Genomic DNA, 18,774 nt, shown 5'->3' on the forward strand with positions numbered 1-18,774 from the left:
TCAACTCCTTATTATTTTATTGCCCAGTCAAGATTTCACATGCCTCACCATAAATAACAATTCTCCATTTCACTCCCTTCAAGTTCTGCATGCTCTCGGTTCAATACAATCAATATGATTTTTAGTCACATTCTCTTTCCTGTGCTATTTTCTCTGCGGAATCCACTATATAAAGTAATCTATTTTTGAAATATGCAGGAGCCCATATTGGATTACAGATGAAAAAAACTGTAACATATACTAGGTGACTGTAATTCATTCAAAATAGTTTTTGTGATAATTTTCTCTATTAATGTGAGAAATGTGTATAATAACACAAGGAGAGATTTTCTGTGTCGAACAATATACTGTGTGTCTCTCCCACAATATCAAAAAGCAATGGCAGCTTGTTATTTCATCAAAATAAATATACTCCATTATAAAAATAGGCCGAAGACTAAAGCTGTGACATGGTGACATTTTTCTCACCACAAATTATTTACACAGGTTCATTACTGCAACTTTACCAACTCAGCTTGAAGAAGCGGCATACAGAACACTTTCCCATGTAGGGCAGCCTTCATTTTGGCGAGGAAAATTTTGGCATGGGTGAAGTGTTGAACCTAGTTTGGACTAGAGTGATGTGTGTGTCAATGACTGTATCATTGTAGGTTCCTGAGGAATTGTCCCTTCTGGCAAGAAGGTCAGGTGGAGCATTCAAGCTCTTTCTCAGCCAACTCCCCAGTAGGCAGAGAGTTCCTGTGTTATATGAACTAACACAAATAGCCACCAATTTTCTTTATGGAGATCAGTAGACTTCTCTAGCATACAATGTCACTTCCAGAACAAAAGATTTTCCTTTTCTTTTAGGCCTTGCTTCCATTAATAACTAAGTCACAGGCCGGGCGCGGTGGCTCACGCCTGTAATCCTAGCTCTCTGGGAGGCCGAGCTGGGCGGATCGTTTGAGTTCAGGAGTTCGAAACCAACCTGAGCAAGAGCGAGACCCCGTCTCTACTATAAATAGAAAAATTAATTGGCCAACTAATATATATAGAAAAAATTAGCCGGGCATGGTGGCGCATGCCTGTAGTCCCAGCTACTCGGGAGGCTGAGGCAGGAGGATTGCTTGAGCCCAGGAGTTTGAGGTTGCTGTGAGCTAGGCTGATGCCACGGCACTCACTGTAGCCTGGGCAACAAAGCGAGACTCTGTCTCAAAAAAAAAAAAAAAAAAAAAAAAAATAACTAAGTCACAAATTTTAATTCTAAACTTTCTTTTTGTATTAAGAGAGTTCATTTCAACTATGCCTCTTGACTGTGTACTTTAATTCCCTTTCTATACAATAAGGCATTATATCTGCACTTACCTTCTTCATAGGAAGTACAAAAACTGAATTTGACATTAGTTTTTTACAAATGTGGTGGTTGAAAGACAATCACTAGACAGGCTCAAATCTATTTTTTCTTGCTCTCATGATATTTGGTTGTTTGGCCTAATTTTAGTACCACAAAGTTGGATATATCTAAAGTACAATTAAAACTAGATAGCTAGTTTCTTCCTAATTTAATTTACTTTTGCATATCATAATGATACAAACACAAAAAACAAAACAAAACAAAAACTCTGCTTCTAAAACAAAAAAATATAATAACACTTAATTTAGTATTATAAATACTAAGATTCTAAAGGTGGGTCATTTGTGACTTTGCCTTATCATTAAAATAAAAAAAAATTATGTTCTGGTAAGCAAAATTTTAGCCATTTACCTCTCTCCCCTTATTATTGTTTTAAGATTTTAATCTAAATGTACTCCCTGCAAGTGAACAAATCTTCAAAGTTTTAAATCAAAACCACAACCTTTTTATTATAACCCACATATTGGGACTCTCCTGATCAGATATTTTTAATTATGCATTTCTTCTTTAGAAAGCTCAAGGGACTGCGAGAGCTGTACTTTCCTAATGAGTATGGGATCCCTTACAACCCCCAGGAGAACAGCCTTGCTTAGAAAAGGCAATTGTTTTGGTTGAGCAGGAATTAATGCCAAAGGTGTAGAAAAGGAAGTTGACTCAATTCCATTTTCACTAGCCTAAGTCAGAGATGTTAAATTGCAAGTTTCAAAATAGAATAGATATGAAATTCCAAAGTGAGATGCTAAGATGCAAACTTTCAATCAAAATACTAAAGACCATTTTCATGAGTCCAAAATTCCTCACTCAAAGGAGGAAATAAAACTGTCTAAGAAGTGGAAATTGGAGGAAGATTTTGTGCAGAGTTGTAATGGCAGGGGTGCCAGCTCCCGATGGCTGTGTTCTTGACCCTTCCTGAGACTCAGTGTCCTTGTGAGTGTCTTGGGGTTACTCGTGCCTACTCCCAGAGCTGGCTGGAGACATGTGCATGCTCTGGGTAAACTAATGATTGTTACTGCTCCTTTAAAAGGATATTCTTTAAATCATTCTTCAAATTCTCTTTAAATGAAATGCAGGGTTCTCATAGAGCAAAACAAAGGCTTTGCATTTCATCAGAGCTACACTCCTTAAATGCATGGTAGACTCCTTGATCTCATTCCCACTCCAAGCTCACCGGTGTCTTCCTTTCCACTCAATCAACACCTTCCCTGAAAGTACTGTTAATGTCATTTTCTCTATTTCATTATGTTTCCAAAGATATTTGTGGCTCCTTGGGGAGTACTGTCTTTCTGGCTCTGCCTCATAGAATGTTCTGAAGATTAAATGAGATAACACAGGTAGGGAACACTGAGCAGACAGGGGCTAACACTCAGTGGATATTCAGTAAGTGGAGACTATTGTTAGTATCATGGCCCGAACCAAAGCAACTTGGAGCTCTGTAATGACAGGTGATAGGCAGCCCCTTTCTCCTCGAGTTCCTTACTTGGCAGTGTTCTCTGAGGAAAGGCATTTTGAAAAAGCTTTTGGTGACCTTGAAATGTTCTCAGGAGCTCTCTGATGTCTTTACAAACGAAACTTAATATATATAGGAGACACATTTCCTCCTTCATACCTATATGGTAAAAAAGCCACAATGTATTTAACCTTTGGTAATCTTTATACAGTATAATATTTTAAGTGTTATTTACCTTAAACATGATAGAAATTAACAGGAGGAGGGTGAACTGGGGAACAAGCACTGAACAGGGAGGTTTGGCTGAGAGAACACTGTGGCTGGTCTGAAACCAGATCCTGGCCATGAAGCAGAGGACAAATGGCAAATTTGTTGGAGGGCTTTAAGAGCCTGGGAATAATCATTTTATTAGAATCAAAGCATCCCAGAAAGCACCTGCTGTTTTCTTCTGTTCAGTATCCTTGTACTTCCTCTCTGTAAAGGGGTGGATTGGAGATGGGGGAAAAAACCCCAAACCAAAGAACAAAGTAAAGAAAGCAGTGCTAGGCCCCTTTTTCCCATGGTCTATCCCCAAAGGCATGCCATAAATATCAAAACAGTGGTTGGCGGTAGTCTAAAAGATTTCATTTGTCCCCAAATTCCTAAACAACCATTGGCATGTAATTTGATTTTTGGCAGCATGAAAATGAACAACTTTTAGGCATAACAGTGGTGTGAACATCTACAAGAGGCAGGCCCTTAGAGGCCCCCACTCACACTCCAGCCAGGGGAGGCAGGGCCCACTCCAACCGCCCAAGTTCCCCCCTGCCCTGGGACCCCACTCCTAACCCTTGGCTCTGCTTGAGGAGGCCCCTGCTCCCCATTGTTAACTGTGTGTATTTTCCATCAGGCAGGTGATGGAAGCCCAGGCAGGCCCAAAGTTCAAGGCCAGGGAGTTCAGTCTGTCATCCCCTCAGACCCATGGTCACTTTGCAGGTTCAGGCCCCTGGGGCCCACTGGCCGCCCTCGCTGCCTGCCTCCAGCCAGGCCCGCGGCGCCCCCCATCGCCTCCCGCACTTCCTGGCCTTGGAGGAGACGCTGTCCTCGGCTTCCACACGTGGAGACCGCCGCAGTGTGTCCGCCCCACGCCTTCGAGGCCCTCCCCGCCAGCCCTTCTTAAAGGGGAGACGGCAAAGGTGAGCAAGAACCCGCCCGCAAGTTTTGACAGCTGCTGAGGAAGACTAATGGGTTTCTAAGGAAACGGAGAGGCAGCAGCCATTTTAGTGGCATTTGCAGTATGGAAAACACACAGACACCGGCATCCCCCTCCCCACACCCGTGCCGCCTGCCCTCCGGCCCTGCCTGCCGGGCCTCGAGGTGAGGGCGGGGCGCGGCCTCCCGGGGTCGCAGCGGCCACCTGTCGCAGGTGGCCGGCCACCGGGTCGCCACCCGCCCCCACGCGGCGGGCGGGACCGCGGGACTCCCCCCTGGCGCCGCAGTGCAGCGGCGGGCGGGAGGCTCGGCCCTCGCGGCGCCCGCGTCCCGCGTCCCGCGTCCCGCCCCCGGTCCCTGCTCCGCGCGTCCCCGCCCGCCAGGCCGCGGCAGCCCGCGGGGAGGGCGGCAGGCGCCGGCGCGCGGGCGGCGAGGCGGGCCGGGAGCGGCGGGGTCCGCGCGGCGCGGAGGCGGGGGCGAGGCGGGGTGCGCGCCGAAGGTCGCCGCGGCCGGGGACACCGCGCGCCGCTGCCCAACATGGTCGCTGCGCACGCCGCCCATTCTTCCTCCTCCGCCGAGTGGATCGCCTGCCTGGATAAGAGGTATCTCGGCCGGCGTCCCCGGGCGGGGGCCGGGCTCCGCGGCGCGGCCCCAGTCCTCAGACCGCCGCGGGCACGGCCGCCCGCAGCCGCAGCCCGGGACCCGGGCGCAGCGCGGCGGGCTGAGCGCGGCCGGGTCCCCGAGCGGGGGAGGGGGCTGAGGTCCTCGTCCCGGACGCAGGAGCGCGCAGACCCCCGCTCTCGTGGGGTGCCACCTTCCTGAGATTATTGCACGTGGTGGAGGACATGCATCCCAGCGCGGGGAGAGGCTGCACTTTGGGTGGGGGGATATTTTTCTCTGGGCATAGCCGGACAGAAGAATAGACACAGACCGTCGTCCAGCTATTCAGACTACTCGGGGTATATGCAATTTAAGTTTTAAGGAGGGGTGGGGGGACAGGCAGGTGCAGAGTAACATTCTTTTTGTTGTTGTTGTTCCTGAAAGCAAAGTGTGAGGGACCCAGTGGAGCTGTCAAGTCCCTTGCTGAAATTCACAGCTCTCTGCCCCCGCAGTCGCTCGCTCAAGGTCTGTTAGGAAGGTCACGAGGGAGGCTGCTTTCGTCTTAATACCTGCTTCTCAGGAAAAGACCGTTACTCTAAAAAAATTAAAACCATAAAGCATGTAAGTCCCGGCGACAGCTCTCTCTAAGGAGGATGCTGTGTGTAACAGCGAACTGCAGTTGTTCCCAGGCTCTGACAGCATAATTTTCTGTTTGTCCAGATTGCAGGTTTAGCAGTAAACATTACACAGTGTGTTAGCAATTATAGTTTATTACCCTGATTAAAAGGTGATGCATCTGAACTTTTAAGAACTGAGCAAGAAATCTTGCAGAGTGCACTGCCTCTGAATTTCAGAGTTTGATAAGGAAGGGCAATGATTCACGTCTTGCAGCTATGTGCATGACATCTCTATTTGCATTTGTGTGAAATATTTTGTGCTCTGCCATATTGAAAATTTTTCAATTAACAGATTCGTAACCAGATCAAACTTGAAAATCCTAAGTGTGGCATGCTGTGCATACTCTGTTATAGGCCTTTGTTGAAAATTATTAAGTAATTTGAGAAAAGCTAAATGTAGCTCATTTGAATAACTTAATATATCTGAGAAACAATTTTAACTTTCAATTACCACACAGTAGCAAGATTTTTTGGCAGGCAGTGCCCTATTTATGTCTAAAATGATATATACTAATATTAGAAGAGTTGCGTGTAATAAATAGAGAATTGAAGTGATGGTTAAATCATACAGAATTATGTAGAGGAAAACTGAGCATATTTAAGTATAGAGCTTGCTAATGTGGTAAGTAATCTAAATTTAATAATTTAGGAAAAATAAATTATGAAAGAAGAGAATCAAGATCTTGCACTTAACCTATAAATAGTAGTGCTTCCTCATGAGTGAAATTTTGAGTTAATAGATAACATTTCTATTTGTAGAAATGCATGGCATGCCATTTTTTTTGAACAGACAGTAATTCACTGGAAACCTTTAGTAAAGGGGAAATATGGCAAAATCATGGAGTGGTACATAGTTGACTCTCTCTTTTCATAATGTGTATCTGCCCAAATGATTTTATTTGAAATGGATTTTTAGAGCATGGTGCCACTATTTAATGCCACCATTCATAGTAGGAAAAAAATTTACTGGGAAGAAGAAGACAACACCAACCCCCCACAAATACTGAGCCCAGCATCAGAAGAATGTGAGTGAGTAGATAGATCAATAAGTTAAGGGTTTTTAGGACCAGAGCTGTTACCAATTCTGATATTGGACATGTCACTTTTACTTCCTTGAGTGTCTGAAAAATGAGGGATGAGTGGACAAATGGAAGAAGAAAAAAGGTGAAAGTAGTTTGAAAATTGTGAGGTGCCATGTAGACATTTTATTTTGTGGTATTAAGAGAACCTTGCATGTTCAGCAGTGTTGATGCCAGAACTCATTCCTATGAAGAACAGTTTAGGAGGTGCAGTCACACTGCAAGAGGGCTTTGGAGGTCTTGTTTTGAAGTTGCATTTTTACTTAGATTGTTTATGTTAATATTTATTATTATTTTTTTAATTTTTAGAGACAGGGTCTTGCTCTGTCGCCCAAGCTGGAGTTCAGTGGCACGATCATAACTCACTGTAACCTCTAACTCTTGGACTCAAGGGACCCTCCTGCCTCAGCCTCCCAAGTAACTAGGACTACAGGCACATGCTTCCTTGCCCAGCTAATTTTTAAATTGTTTTGTAGAAATGAGGGGAGTTCTTACTATGTTGTCTAGGCTGCTCTTAACCTCTTGGCCTGAAGCAATCCTCCAGCCTTGGCCTCCCAAAGTGCTGAGATTACAGGCATGAGCCACCCCACCTGGTCCATCTGTTTATTTTTTAAGAGAGCACTGATGGAAGTTGGCTAGGGAAGCCCCCTGAAATCCCTCCTATGTGTGTGCACTGCCCTCAATATTCCTGAGAAATGCTGTTGTGATAGATACCCTATTCCAGGCACTGTGCTAGGGCATTGGGGATGTAACAGAAAATGAGAGTTGCTTATTGGCTTGGGGGGTTGGTGGTGTTGTGGGACAGCTACATAAACCACTAACCTCAATGCAGTGGTAAGTGCTTTAATGGAGATGTATAATTTGGAAATGCAGAGGAGAGAGTTGTTAGGTCTGTCAGAGATGCTTCATGCAGGTTTCCCGCATGGACCTCAGAGGCTACGGGAAGTTTTACCAGGCAGAGGGAGCAACTTGAGCAAAGATGTAGAGATGTGGCATATGAATACGCTGATTTCCCAACTGTGAGTTCCTCTTGTGACCAAATCTAGAATATAGGAATGTATGCTCTATTTTTATAAAACTTTTTATTATGGATGTACTAAAAGGAAGGAATGGTACAATGAACCCTTATGAGTTAATTTGGGAATATGATGCTAGACCTTTTAACTGGGAACATAACATAACTGGGAAATGTAGTTCAAATATATGCATCATGCGTGACAACTGTTGTGAATGGCTAGGAAAAGAGGGTCCCAGGGAATGGAAATAAAAAGAGGAGTTAAAAGAGAAAGTTTGCAGGAGTAAAGAAGTATGCAATTAAAGTCAAAGTGAAAATAAACAACAACAATAAATAAACAACAACAAAAGAAGCAAAGACAAAGAAAATAGAGCCTTAGAAATGTTTGTTAGGTGTGCCTAGAAATCTATCATAGAAAGGACAATACTATATGAACTTGTATGTGGGGGAGGGGGTTGAAAATGTTATAGCTATGTGGATTAGGTTAAAGAAAGAAAATGTAAAGCTTTTTATGTAACAAGCCCCCAGGGTCTTGGATTATGGTGTGATCAAGGAGATGAGTGTCTACAAATACTAATTTTAAACTCAGAATCAGAGAGACATTGAATGTGTGGATGGATAAACCAACACTGAAAAAAGTCTCAGCAGACATATTGTTAAAGCTAAACAAGCTTACCCACTGTCTCATGGATCTTACAGTTTTTTTCTGAGCAAGGATGGTAACTAGGAATGAATTACATAGTTCCCACTATTTGGGATTTAAGTTATGTAAAACGGCATTTTTTTTCTTAGTGTCCTGACTAAAATTGTTTAATTTTAGTGAAAATATTTTTCCCATGAAAGTTTTGAATTTGCCACCTGTGAACTTAAGAGCCATTTACAGGTCATCGTTCTCGTGGTTGGTAAGGGAATACTATGAAGGGACAGGGACCACACAGTCACATGTGTATAGTGAATCATTGCTGATATGCTTCGCCAGGGAGCAGGAGTTGGCAAACTGTGGCCCGTGGGCCAGATCTGGCAGGTTGCCTGTGCATGTCTCCCGAGCTAAGAATGATTTTCACATTCCTGAATGGTTGGAAATAAATCAAAAGAAGAGTACTATTTCATGACCCATGAAATTTGTATGAAAGTCAGATTTCAATGTCCATGGACAAAGTTTTCTTGGAACACAGACATGCTCACCTGGCTACATATTGTCTGCTACTGCTTTCCTGCGACTGTGATGGAGTTGAGAAGCTGCAAGGGACACTGTGTGGTTCACAGAGCTTAAAATATTTACTATGTGCACCTTTACAGAGAAAATTTGCCATCCTTTGCTACAGATGAAAGAATCTAAGTGATTGGCAGTGAAACCACTGGAGATGAAAGAAGCGATCTTCATTTGTAAAGGAGTTCGCAGTGCTTGGTTTCTTGTTCTTTAATTAGAAGTGTAGGTTGGAGGGAGGTCCTCAGTTGATTGGCTCACTTGAGGAACACTGGCTGTCACAGGCCAAAGCAGAAGGTGAAGTTAACATGGTAGGCCTATGTAGAAAAAGTGGTGATCTTTCAAAAGCAGCTAGGGAAATTTTTAAAATATTCATGTTTCATTTTATAAATACCTCATGGACAGTTTCTCTGCATCTGACTTGCCCCCAGCTAGATGTTATGTTAGCTATTTTGATGTGGTTGAATGAGAGTGAAAGAAATCAAGGAAAAAATTTGTTAAAAACCAAAATGCTTTGTAGCACACATGGTGAGAGAAGATGACTCAGATATGAAAGAAGCATCAGACATGGTTCTACCCTTGAGGAATACAGAAGATCAAAGAAGCACACAGAGCAGAAGGGTGTCCTTGCGGGAGGCTGGAGTCTACAGGCAGGTCCCAAGGGGTGACATTACCCTGGTAAATTCTCCAGGGCTCAGGGCTGGTCTTGCAATCTTGGAATCTTGACTTTTCAGCACATCAAGAATTAATACATCTTCCAGGGACAGATATTCAGGCACCGGACTCTCAGGGACCGTAAAACCCAGAAAGACCGTTTATTAATTTGACAATAAGATCCGTCATGTCAGATAACTGGACACTCCTTTGCCTTATGTGCTCTTTCTCTGAGTAAGCTGTATGAGAAATCCAATTAATCTCAGAAGTCCATTTTGTGCATTTACAATGAGAAGCCAAGCTGCCAGGAGGTCAGGGCGTTTACATCTTCTGGCCTGTGCAAGAGCACATTCTGTTCCTAGAGCGACAAAACCCAGGAATTGACTTATAATCAGAAGGTGGTTCTGGGAATCCTGCAGCCAGCCTGGCTGCCACCTCTTGCAGTTGGCTGGCCTTTATATATGCCCCCACAGCACATCCTCCCCAACACGATCACAGCACAAGTCTGACTCCTTCGTAGGTGCCCACTTCTCTTTCCACGTCACTTGGTTTAGCCCCCATATTTTATTCATGCACCCTCCTTAGGGATGGAGTGTAGGCAGGGCCTCGCACTGGGCCCTGTGCTGGGTGGGGAAGGGCTTGGATTGGGCACCGTCAACAGCTGCCTCTGCTGCTCCTTCTGTGTTTTCCTGCTAACATGAATACTTTTAAAAAATGACATTGCATAGCTCTATTCTAATCTATTCTTTTTTTAAAAAAAACCCTTTTTTATTACAGAAAAATTCAAAATATACAAAAAGACAGACAGTATGATTCTGTTGTACCACCCCCTCCCCTGCTCCAACAATCATCAGCTCACAGCCGATCTTGTTTTATTTACACCCCTGCTCACCCCCAATGCCCCTAGAATAATTTTGGAGTAAATACCACACATGGTATTGTTTCATTTGTAAATATTTCGGTCTATATTTCTAAAAGGTAAGGACTGTTTATAAAGAACACAATTCCGTTATCACACATTAAACAATTGGCATTAGTTCCCTAATAGAATCAAATATTCAATCAATTTTCAATGTCCCCACTTATAACTTTCTTTTTTGTGATTCGTTTGTATCAGGATCCAAATAAGTTGTATTTAGTTGATGTGTCTCTAGGTCTGGGTTCTCCCTTTCAGTTTCTCTTTTTCTTCCTCATAATAAATTTGTTGAAGAAACCGGTATATATTTTGCAGTCTGAATTTTCATTGTACTCCTATGGGTTTTTTAAATATGTTTCTTTGCTCCCTGTATTTCTTGTAAGTTGGTATTTGGGTTTAGAGCTTGATTGGATTCAGATTTGATTTTTTGGCAAGAACCCTTCACAGAAGTGTCATATATGATAGTTCCATCACAAGACATATAATGTCAAGCGATCTCTTTTTGTGATGTTAGCAATATATTGTTTTTAAAATTTAATGCTTGGCAATTATCTATTTGCGACTTCTTGCAGGACATGTCTTATGGCCCCAAACACAAGGGAGCACATGACATATACATGCAGAGCAATTAGAGGATAACACAACCTAATATGTAATCAGGGTTAAATTCTGTGGTGCTGATTCTACTTACCCAAGGATTTTAGGAAAGGAAAATTTAGCCAGACCTAGATCCCTTCAGACTGGGGGCACATGTAGGATTGGCGTGCCTGAGACCAACCAACAGGTCTGTGAGAAAGGGGCTGGTCCCACAGACCCTCGGCCCTGCCGCCTGGTGTCCTGCACACAGCCTGGGAGCCTGGAAGAGCCTTCAGAGGAAAAGTACGCTCAGCAAAGCAAACCCAGCCTTCTCGTCTTAGTTGGTGTTCTCCCAAATGGACCTCTGGCTCCTCCAGTGAGGGTGGGACTGGCAGATCCTTTTTGTTGGAATTTCCCATGAGTTTATAAGAGTTCATAGCCCTTCCATAGGCTGCTAGTTTTTCTTTGGTCAGATTTAAATCCACCTGCATGCGCCCCACACAGTGGCGGTGAAGGGTGAGTTTTCCCTCCAGTACTTTCGGCTCACAAATGAGGGCGGGGGAGAGGAGAGACCACCTTAGGAGTACTGAGAGCCCAAGGAAAGAGAAAGAGGATGGAAATAACTGGGTGGGGAGGCTGACAGAGAAAGATCCAGCTGAACGTTTGAAAGAAAACAATCTGGCTGACTGGAGCGGAGGCGGCACCATCCTCAGCCGTGTTGACTCAGCTGCATCCCTGTGCACCTGCTTGCTCCCCTGCCTGGAGAGGAAAACACAGTGCTGCCACCACTGTCTTCCTGCTCTTTCCTGGAGCTCTCATCCATTTCCTTTGCTTTAACTGTACAGATTACTTAAACTCTGTTTCCCTGGCTTATCTTCTAGGTCGGATGCATTTTTGCTTCTCCATTGGATATTTCCACATGAATATCCTGTTAATATTTTGTGGCAGACAAAATTTTCCGTCACCTATCTCTGCTATAGAGGCTGGAAAAACAAAATACTGATTTTCCCAATCTCCCTTGAGGCTAGGTGTTCATATGACACTGGTCTGGCCAAAGAGACATAGCAGAAGTCTGCTGGAGGCTCCCAGGAAAGCTTTTCTTTACTGATGGGAGACACACAGATGTATTTGATATTTTCTTCCTCTCTTCTTTCTGCCTGGAATTACTGCCCGAGGGCTGCGCCTGTGGCAACCATTTTACAATCCCAGAAGTGAGGTCCAAGAGAAACACAGAGGTGTGACTTTGTTCAGCTGGTCAAAGGGAGGGAAAAACCTCTATTTCTATAAACTACCCTTTATTAGGCTTTCTAGCCATCAAGACTGTCTCTAACCTAAAAAATAGATACTTGTCTAAAGTTGACTTAAACATTTTTCTTTTTCCCTGCCCCCAACTTAATCATTTTTAACTCTCCTCCCGATTAGTCTTTCTTTCTTCCTTTCCTATTTTTAGGAAAAATTTTGATTAATGACATGATTTTCTCACTCTCAAAACTTGAAGTTACCTGTGTTCTCCTTTTCTTATGTCCATCTAACCAGTCACCAATTCTTATCTTGTCCTGTCTATTCTACTGCTTTGCTTCAGGGCCTTTTTAATTTATTTTTTATTATTTCAAAATATTATGAGGGTACAAATGTTTTTGGTCACATGGATCACTTTTGTTATGCTTGAGTGAGGGCTATAAATGTGCTCGTCACCTAGATAGTGTTCATCGGATCCATTAATAGTCTTTCGCCCATCCTGTCCTCCCCTTTCACCCTGCTTGATTTCCACTGAGTTTTACTTCCCTCTGTGCACATCGGTTAGTTCCAGTTTAATAGCGAGTACATATGGTGTTTGTTTTTCATTCTTTAGATATTTCACATAGGATAATGGTCTCCATTTCCATCCAAATTGTTGCAAAAGGCTTTAATTCATCCTCCACCATTGCGGAGTAGTATTTCATAGCAGACATATACCACATTTTGTTAATCCACTCATGAATTGATGGGCACTTGGGTTGATTCCACCTCTTTGCAATTGTGAAATGTGCTGCAATAAACATTTGAATGCAGGTGTCTTTTTGATAAAATGACTTCTTTTCCTTTGGGAAAATACCCAGTAGTGGGATTGCTGGATCAAATGGTAGGTTTGCTTTTAGTTCTTTAAGAAATATCCAAGCCAGTTACAGTGGCTCATGCCTATAATCTTAGCACTCTGAGAGGCCAAGGAAGGAAGATTGCTTGAGCTCAGGAGTTCTAGACCAGCCTGAACAAGAGTGAGACCCTGTCTCACTCTCACCAAAAATAGAAAAATTAGCCAGGAATTGTGGTGTATACCTCTAGTCTCAGCTACTTGGGAGGCTGAGGCAGGAGGACCGCTTGAGCCTAGGAGTTGGAGGTTGCAGCGAACTATCATGATACCACTGCACTCTACTTGGGGGGACAGAGTGAGACTCTGTCTCAAAAAAGAAAAGAAAAGAAAACTGAACCCTATCTTCACTCCCTTCCCTTCATAAAAAAAAAAGAATAAAAAATATAAAAAATAAAAAGAACTCTCCATAGTGTTTTCCATAGAGATTGTACTAATTTGCGGTTCCACCAGCAGTAACTTTCAGCCCCTTTTCGTCTGGATCTCCTCATTGTTTCTGGAAAACATGATGTATTCAAAGCAGCTTTGTTTTAGGATCAGCCAGACCTGGAATCAAATTCTGTCACCTCCACGCCCTAGCTATGTGATCTGGGCCAAGTTATTAATGGCCAAGTTACATTAACTTGGCCAAGTTAATCTTTCTGAACCTCTGATTCCAGGTCTTCAAATGAGGCTGAAAATACCTACAGTCATGGCTGTGTTGGGGCTTGTGGGCTATTGCAAGTATAGTTGCATGGTCATTCCTAAAGAGAGGGAGAATATAGTGCTGGAATTAAACGTTTGGGACTTAGACTGTATAGGTTCAAATCCCAGTTTCAATTATATTAATGATGTAACTCTGGGCAAGTTATTCAGTTCTAGTAGTTACTTTGTGGATTCCCTAGGATTTTCCTTGTAGATAGACAATCTTGTTATTTGTGAATACTGGCAGTTTTACTTATTCTTTATGATCTTTATGTCTCTTATTATTTATTTTTCTTGCTTTATTGCATTGGCCAGGAATTTCAGGACAGGGTTGAATAGAAGAGGTGAGAATTATCATCCTTGTTTTGTTTCTGATCTTACAGGAAAGAGTTTACTATTTTCTATTTTGCAATGATGTTAGCTGTAAGTTTTTTTTTGTGTGTGTGTGTGTTTAGCAAATTCCCTTTTCTGAAACTATTGAAATCATTATATGATTTTTTCATTTCTATTTTATTCTATAAATATAGTGAATTTACATTGATTTTCAAATGTTAAACCAATCTTATTTTCTTGGAGTAGATACCACTTTGTCAAGATGTATTACAATTTTTATGTATTGCTGTATTTAACTTACTAATATTTTATTAATGATATTTTCATATCTATTTATGAGGGGTATTATCTTGTAACTTTCTTTCCTTGTAATGTGTTTTCAGATTTTAGTATGAGGATTATTCTGGTTCATCAAATGAATCAAGAAATAGTTCTTTAAAAATTTTTTTTCTTTCCTCTATTTCTAAAAGAACTTGTCTAATATTGATTCTTTTAAAAATGTTTTGTAGGTATCATCTGGACCAGGAGTTTTCTATATGGAAAACTTTTTGATGACAAATTCAACCTCTTTAATAGATAACTATTTGTATTTTCTATTTCTTTTTGTGTCAGTTTTGATACGTTGTTTCAAAGAGTTTGTCCATTTCAATAAGTTATCAAAATTATTGGCATAAAGTTGTTCATGGTATTCTCTTACTATCTGTTAACATCTGTAGGATGTGTAGTGATGTTCCCTCCTATGTATCTCATATTGGTAATTTGTGTCTCTTCTCTTTTTTCTTAAGCATTCTTACCAGGAACTTCTCAATTTTGTTATTATTGTCTAAAAACCAACTTTTAGCTATTTTATTCTATTGTTTAAAGAATTAATTGATTTTGTTCATTTTTTCCCCTTGTATTCTCTTTATTTTGGGTTTAACTTACTCTTCTTTTTTGGCTTCTTCAAGTAGAAATTTAATTAATTTTAAACCTTTCTTATTTACTAATATAAGCACCTAAGCTATAATTTCTCACGGCAACACAAAAAAGGAACCACAGGTATTTCATTATTCAGTGTTTACAAACTAACCTTATTTCTGCTGGAGAAGAACAATTAATCAAGCTGATACTGGGACATATTGACCGCCTTCCCCCCCAGCCTCAAAAAGAAGATACTTTGCAATGTGATGAACGATATCCTCAACAACATCCCAGCAGTGAATTCAGCAATGGATTTCCTAGGGCTCGTTCAATATAGTGTAGTGCTAAAGGGGCATTAAGGAAGAGTAATTCTCCTAGGGTGCTGGTATACTATATGGCTTTCAGGTGGTCTAACTTAATCCAAGCATAGATATTAGGATATTTTAGAAATAGATGGATTAATTCTCTTTCAGGAAAATCTCTATAAATATTGTTTTTTTACATCTGAGCCATTGATTATTATTAAAATTGAGTTGCAGTGATTTTGAAGTAATATCTTCTAATAGATATCTGGAATGCTGCTATTCTGTTTTGTTAGTTAGGTGAGGAGTAATAGGACTTTGGAGTCAGCCAATCTGGGGGGAAATTACATTCTTGTTTGGCTATCTTTTGATATGCTTTAAGGGTGGTCCATTTCTTCTCTGTGAGGATGTGGGGATAAGGGTGTATTCTCAAAAATATTGGTGCCACTCTAACAAATCAAATAGTGGTCAAGAACCCAGAGGTAATGCCACAGAGCATGGCCCCTATAATTGTAACTATGGAAACCAGAGAACATATGTTAATTGCACTGAAGTGATCTTAGAATGCTTAGCTGTGAGTGATATAATTTTCTAAAATCTTTCCTTGAATAAAATTAATTGTAAAATGTAAGTATATCAAATATGATGACTTGCTGTATAGAAATATTACTTATAAACTGGTTAAAAGATCAAGAATCTCTCTCTTTTTCAATTAAATGGAGAAATAATTTTTTTTTTTTTTTTTTTTTTTTTTTTTTTTTTTTTTTTTGAGACAGAGTCTCACTTTGTTGTCCAGGCTAGAGTGAGTGCCGTGGCATCAGCCTAGCTCACAGCAACCTCAAACTCCTGGGCTCGAGTGATCCTTCTGCCTCAGCCTCCCGGGTAGCTGGGACTACAGGCATGCGCCACCATGCCCGGCTAATTTTTTATATATATATCAGTTGGCCAATTAATTTCTTTCTATTTATAGTAGAGACGGGGTCTCGCTCTTGCTCAGGCTGGTTTTGAACTCCTGACCTTGAGCAATCCGCCCGCCTCGGCCTCCCAAGAGCTAGGATTACAGGCGTGAGCCACAGCGCCCGGCCAAATGGAGAAATAATTTTTAAAGACATTTAGAAAAGGCTTAATAGTTCAGATGTTGAAAACAAATAGAAAAGGCCTTTGATGGGAAGCAGACATTACTCTCAATCTAATATTCTGATTCTTGATATTGTGTGACATTTCAATGCTATTTAAAACCCAAATGAAGACATTTATTTGGGTTTTTGATCAGCTTTATTCTGGTATTTGATCAGCTTTATTCTTCTAGTTATTGATTTTTTTTATCTTTACTGAGGTATAATTGACAAATAAAAATTATGTATATTTAAGATGTAGGACTTGATGCTTTGATATATGTATGCATTGTGAAATAATTGTCGCAATCAAGCTAATTAACATATTCATCATCTCATGTTGTTATTAATACCTTTTGTGTGTGTGTAGTGGGAACACTTAAGATCTACCCTCTTAGCAATTGTAAGTATATAATACAGTATTGTTAACTATATTCACATTGCTATACATTAGAGCTTTATTCATCCAACATAACTGAAACTTTGTACCCCTTGGCCAACATCTCCCCATTTCCTCCTTCCTCAGCCCTTGGCAACCACCATTCTATCCTGCTTCTATGAGTGACTATATTTACATTTTACGTATAGGTAAGATCATGTAGTCTTTGTCTTTCTGTGCCTGCCTTATTTCACTTAGCATAATGTCCTCCAGATTTATCCATGTTGTTACCAATGTCAGGGTTTCCTTCCTTTTTAAAACTAAATAATATTCCATTGGTGTGTGTGTGTGTGTGATATTTAATTTATCCATCCATCTGTCAGCAAACATTTAGGTTGTTTCTATATCTTGGTTATTGTGAATAAAGCTGCAGTGAGCATGGGAATGCAGATATCTCTTCAAGATACTCATTTGATTTTCCTTGGATATATACCCAGAAGTGAGTTTTCTAGATCTTAGGGTGGTTCTATTTTTTTTTTTTTTTTTTTTTTTTTTGAGACAGAATCTCATTCTGTCACCCTGGGTAAAGTGCAGTGGTGTCATCATAGTTCACTGTAACCTCAAACTCCTGGGCTCAAGCAATCCTCCCACCTCAGCCTCCCGAGTAGCTGGGACTACAGGTGTGTGCCACCACATCCAACTAATTTTTCTTTATTTTATAGAGATGGGGGTCTCGCTTTTGGTTGGGCTGGTCTTACATTCCTGACCTCAAGTGATTCTCCCACATCAGCTTCCCAGAGTGCTAGAATTACAAACGTGAGCCACCGTGCCTGGCTGGTAGTTCTATTTTTAATTTCGAGAAATCTCTATAATTTTTTTTCCGTAATGGCTGTACCAATTTACATTCTTACCAACAGTGCACAAGGGTTTTTTTCCCTCATGTCTTCACTGACAACTTATTTATTTATTTATTTTTGTCTTTTTGATAATACCATTCTAACAGTTGCAAAGGTTATATGTCTTCTTTGGGAAAATGTCTATTCAGATCCTTTGCCCATTTTGGATTTTTTTTTTGCTGTTGAGTTGTATGAATTTCTTATGTATTTTGGATATTAACCTCTTATCAGATACAGAGTTTGCATGTATTTTCATTTTGTATGTTGCATTTTCACTCTGTTGATTGTTTCCTTTGCTGTGCAGTCGTTGGCTATTTATTGAACATGTTACAGACAAAGCTGGGTTCTTGAATCTTATGTGTTTTCTTTATCAACTCTTCAAACACACTTGGGATATGAGGAAGTTCTATCTTCAGTGCCCCTTCCCACTCCTTTTGCCACTCTTCTCCCACCGCCTCCTCCCTGCCGCATACTCTCTTCCACCTTCCCTAGCCCAAATGTCTTGCAGGAAAAGCATCTGATCTTAGTCATCCGCTTCCCTACTGCTCATTCTCGCATTCGTTTGCAGGTTTTATTCTCTGCTTACCATTTGCTGAGCATGTGTTAGTGAGAAAAGCTGACAAGGCCTACGACTTCATGAATTGAAATACAAGTTGGGAAGGCATTCAGTCAGCCTGTCTTCAAAAAAGTATTGAGTACCTAGTATGTACTGGATACTGTTCCAGGTGATAAGGAATACAGTGGTGAAGAAAACAGATGGGCCTTTTAGAGGTTCATTTTAGAATTCAACATTCAATAGGCTATGGAAGGCAAAGCAATAAATACTAGGAAGCCAAAGGTAAGAGGATGGGGGCAAAGGAACAGACAGTAAACAAGTAGAGACAAAACTGTACTGCTGTGTAGATGGAGAGAGAAGCAATGAAGGAAGATAGAGCAGAGAAAGGGGAAGAGGCTGAGGGGTATTTTAGAGAGGGTGGTCAGAGAGGTCTTTGCAGAAGTAACATTTGATCAAAGACCTCAAATGAACCAAGAGGTCGCCCAGTTTGAATTAGAGTCAGTGCATTCGAGGCTTTACCAAAAGAGGTTACAAAGACACTGTGTGCGCGTTTGATCGCAGGTGCTGGCGCCTGCAGGAAGGGGGTACGATCTGATGGGCTTTAAGCTTTCATATTGCGCCAGTTGAATTCTGTCGATGACGAATTCGTCTGGTGTCTCTGTGGGATCAGTGTTCTCTCAGGCCTCAGGCAAATGTGCTAGAGTGAGAAAATGGTCCCAGATACTT

The 18,774-nt window shown here is 41.3% G+C and overlaps 1 protein-coding gene across 2 annotated transcripts in view; it reads left to right on the forward strand.

Moving 5' to 3' along the window:
- Positions 1-4,434: 4,434 nt before the first annotated feature.
- Positions 4,435-18,774, forward strand: part of RAPGEF4 (Rap guanine nucleotide exchange factor 4) — a 286,204-nt gene continuing 271,864 nt past the window's right edge. For both annotated transcript variants that reach the window (XM_012781949.3, XM_012781950.3), the window contains exon 1: positions 4,435-4,633. In XM_012781949.3, the coding sequence (XP_012637403.1) occupies positions 4,569-4,633 (65 nt within the window). In that variant the 5' untranslated portion in view covers positions 4,435-4,568. The remainder of the gene's footprint in view (positions 4,634-18,774) is intronic.

This window comes from Microcebus murinus, chromosome 8, assembly GCF_040939455.1.
Source record: "Microcebus murinus isolate Inina chromosome 8, M.murinus_Inina_mat1.0, whole genome shotgun sequence".
Taxonomy (NCBI): domain Eukaryota; kingdom Metazoa; phylum Chordata; class Mammalia; order Primates; family Cheirogaleidae; genus Microcebus; species Microcebus murinus.